Consider the following 4,368-nt stretch of genomic DNA (forward strand, 5'->3'; position numbering starts at 1 on the left):
TTGATGAACTGTATTTACACCACATAAAACAACATTTTAGAAGAATATTAGAAAGGTGGGATGATATCAACAATATGTTAAATTTTCTAACTTTCAAATTTCATTGTTTTAATCAAATTTATTCTATGTGGATAAGGCAATGTCACCCCACTCCAGTACTCTTGCCTGGAAAATCCCATGGATGGAGGAGCCTGGTAGGTTGCAGTCCATGCAGTCGCTAAGAGTCAGACACAACTGAGCGACTTCACTTTCACTTTTCACTTTCATGCATTGGAGAAGGCAATGGCAACCCACTCCAGTATTCTTGCCTGGAGAACCCCAGGGAAGGGGGAGCCTGATGGGCTGCCATCTACGGGGTTGCACAGAGTAGGACACGACTGAAGTGACTTAGCAGCAGCAGCAGCATGCAGCAGCATTAGCAGGCATGTGTAATTATTATATAACAACCAGAATTTAATACTAAGTACATAATGAGGATACATAATTACTCATTCATTTATTCATTCATGTTTAAACATGTTTATTACAGGCTTACCTAGAGACAAGTACTATTTTAGGTATTGCAGGAAGAAAGAAAGAATGTTCCTTTGTCAAAATTTTATATTTATGGGGAACAGTTTAATAGATTAATATCTTAGTCATCTATAAATACCTCATGTAAATATATGCTACACATCTTGGAATGCTCTTTTCCCATTGTTAATGAAGATTGAAGACTTCTTTGGACATTGGTTCAGTGAAATGAGGCTTTTGTGTCTATTAATTTTTGGAAGGCATCCTTCACATCTTTATTCCTCAGGCTGTAGATCAGAGGGTTCAGCATGGGGTTGACCACTGTATAGAACACAGAGGCCACCTTGACAGTTTGTCGAGAGTTCTTGGAATTGGGCACACAGTAGAGAGAAAGGATTGTCCCATGGAAGATGGTAATGGCAGTCAGGTGAGACGCACATGTGGAGAAAGCTTTGCGACGTCCACTGGCAGAACGGATGTTTAGCACAGTGACAAAAATAAAGACATAGGAAGTGAGGATGATCAGAAGTGTACTCACCTCATTGAAGGTGGCAAAGGTAAAGAGCAGCAGGTGGGGGATGTGTGTATTGGAGCTTGAGACAGCAATGAGAGCAGTGTATTCACAGAAAAAGTGATTGATCACTGTATGTCCAGAAAAGCTTAATTGAAGGGCATAGCAAAGGAGTACCAATGGACCAAACATGCCCCAGAGATATGACCCAGACACCAGCAGGGCACACAGCCTCTGTGACATGACCACTGTGTAAAGCAGAGGGTTACAGATGGCCACAAAGCGGTCATAGGCCATCATTGCCAACAGGAAGGACTCAGTCACCACAGCAGTGCAGGACAGGAAGTACTGCAGCATGCAGCTAGTATAGAAGATGCTCTTATCAGCCATGACCAAGTTCTCGAGCAGCTTGGGAGTAACAATGGAAGAGTAACAAAAATCAACAAAAGAAAGATGACTAAGGAAAAAGTACATGGGGTTGTGAAACTTAGGGTTAATTTTGATGATTACCATCATGCCCAGATTTCCTACCACAGTGATAATGTACATGATCAGAAACACTAGGAAGAGAGGAATCTGAAGCTCTGGGTAATCTGTGAAACCCAAGAGAGCAAACGTTGTCTCCAGACTCATATTTCTTGCAGTCATCACTATAATGCCTTTGAAAAGAAAGGATGGGAGAAGGGAGTTTTTCTTGACAAAGAGGAGATTTACAGAAATAAGTGAAAATCATATGACATTCTATGATGGACAAAGTAAAATGAAAAGAGTTATTAGTTCTAACTTTTTCCATTTGCAACATTCCTTATTTAGATAACTACTGTGGATGGATCTACCAATCCAACTGAGTCTCTGAACTGTTTTTGCATATCCATTGCAGCTGGTATTTTCCTAAGGAATACTTAAAACATTGAAGTGAGTACATTCACTGATCAGTTAGAAGCACAGTATATGCATAACTGATAAAAATATTTTCACATGAATGCATAAGCAAGTGAAACTGTCTAAGAAAAATGTGAGATGTTTGCCTCAAAGAACAACACATATTGTTACTGTATTTTGCATGCATACACAAATCAATTAAAGCCTTGAAGATAATATGTTTGTCTTCTAAGTATCAATAAAAATAATAGAGACATCTAAGAAGAGAGCATAGCAATCCCACTTTAGCACGTTTCGTTCAGCAAAGGATACTCCTTTCCTGGGACAGCTTCACTGCTGAGGAGGATGATGGTTCGTTTGAATTCTAAGTGGAGTGTACACTTTATCAGGATTTATAGCTTATGGCTTAACTTCTATCACAGACCTAGACATTGTATACATGTCTCTTAAGGGTCTCAAGATTTATCAGATAAGAGTTCTCTCAGAATTAACTACTTCTCATTTTTGTAAAAGTTTATATACCAATTTAAACTACACATAAATAATTATGTATAAATGTCCATTTCCCAGTAGCAAGTTTATTCTCTTATTTGTGAAATAGTTGTCAGTGGTCTTGAAGCATAATTGTTAATTTATTTCTTTAATATTATTGGACTCGGAATTGGCCAGCATTTACAGTGGTTTAACATAAAAAGAAAAGTGAAAAGAAGACATCAGTTACCATTTCAAGAAAATAATATTTTTACTGTGTCAAAAATAACTTTAAAAACTTGCCTGCAACAGACAAGCAGGTCTCCATCATCCTGTTTCTCTGTGGGCTGAGTATAACCGGGAGACCAAGGCTCTTATATCTGAGTCTGTAGCTCTGGGGACTCAAACCCTGGAGGACCACTAGCAACATTTTCTTCACAAGCATCCCAACAGATCATTAAGGCAAATGGCAGGTCTTGTACCATTTTTAATGACTAGAAATTTTTTGGAATTACACAAAAAAGTGCACCTTGAAATTGGCTGCTGGGCTTTGTTTCCATGTAACTAAAATGCCCCTGGAATGAATGGCATGAAATTGAAGCTTAGGGAAAAGAGCTATATTGCCGGGGACCAGCCCCGGCTGATCCAGGGAATTCGAAGCGGGAACGGCGTTGGCGAGGATCAGGAAACAACTGCTTAATTAAACGTTTATTAAGGATATAAAGAGTGGTGAAATAAGGATAGCTCAGCGAAGAAATTCAGTGAAGAAAAGAGGCTGAATATAATTCCAAAGCAGGGAATTTACATCACCTACGAAGGCCGCAGGCGTCCTGCCGTTCTCCCGAAGGAGAGGAGACACTAAGGTCTCCCTGGTCAGATCTTAGAAGCCCAGGCAAAATTAGTAGGCTTGACGAGCTTCCCTGCCTCAGAGGAAAAGTTCAGCTAGAAGGTGAAAGAAAGAACGACATGGGGAGACCAAATTCCGGTGAACAAGGCGCGCACTTTATTTTCCAAAGTAGTTTTTATACCTTAAGTTATGCATAGAGGATAATGGGGGAAGGGGTAGAGTCATGCAGTAAGCCAGGCTTTCTTCCTGCAGACTTATCATATGCAAAAGTTTAGGTGATTTGCATCATCTTCTGGCCCGGAGGCCTTTTTCTCTAAAGGTGATTATTCTAAAGTCAGGCGCCAGCCTCCAAAAAGCATTAGATAAAGTTGCATTCCTACAGAGCAAAGGTGTGGTGGGCTATAACAAGAAAAAGAATTAACTCAAGGGTCCCAGGTTACAAACATTAAAGCTACTACTTACACCAATTATATTAATCAATACACTGCCAGGGACACAGCAGGTAAGGGATATGGAGACTTAGCAGCAAATATTGGCCCAACAAGTGAAAATCCCTTCACCAATACAATTTCTAATCAATCTTTTGACTGCTCAAAGGAATCTGTATTTAGACAGTTTAGAACATCTCATGCCTCTCACAGTTTGGAGGCTCTGAGCAATCACATGTGGCTGGAAAAACCTATTCAGGCAGGCTAGAGGACTTCCAAGGGAGTTTGTAGGTTGAAACACTGTCACACCCAGGAATTATTAACTGGAGCTGTAAGCTAACTCTTTTTTCAGAGGGGTAGTGGGGGACAGCCTCCCGTAAAGTCAGAGGTGTAGGTGAAAGCACAAAGCAGAAAGTAGGCAGACTCTGGTTTTGGGGGTAGATTGCTCGAGAATTTCCAGGGAGACTCCTGAGGCTTGATCCCGCCTTTGCGTATGCCAAGCCTCCTTCCTCATGACCTTTGCCAGGGGCGGAGCTCGCTCCCCGCACTATATATATATATATGTATATGTATACACACACACACAAAATGATGTCTAGAATTGGAAGTTTACATACATAGTTTTCTTTGCAATTTGGTTTGTCTGTTTCTTGAGTATATGTTTAATATCTATTCTTTCTTGGATTTAATTACCATTTACCAAAAAATGTAAAAGA

At 40.1% G+C, this 4,368-nt stretch overlaps 1 protein-coding gene across 1 annotated transcript; it reads right to left on the reverse strand.

Annotated features, from left to right (window-relative positions):
* Positions 1-733: 733 nt before the first annotated feature.
* LOC147343325 (olfactory receptor 5D14) lies at positions 734-1,756 on the reverse strand. Its single transcript, XM_086382905.1, has one exon. It carries the CDS (start codon positions 1,670-1,672, stop codon positions 734-736), a length of 939 nt encoding a protein of 312 aa, XP_086239031.1. The 5' UTR covers positions 1,673-1,756.
* Between the last annotated feature and the right edge of the window lie 2,612 nt (positions 1,757-4,368).

This window comes from Bos grunniens, chromosome 28, assembly GCF_055505025.1.
Source record: "Bos grunniens cultivar Pamir isolate PY7600 chromosome 28, Bosgru_T2T1.0, whole genome shotgun sequence".
In the NCBI taxonomy this organism is placed as follows: Eukaryota; Metazoa; Chordata; class Mammalia; order Artiodactyla; family Bovidae; genus Bos; species Bos grunniens.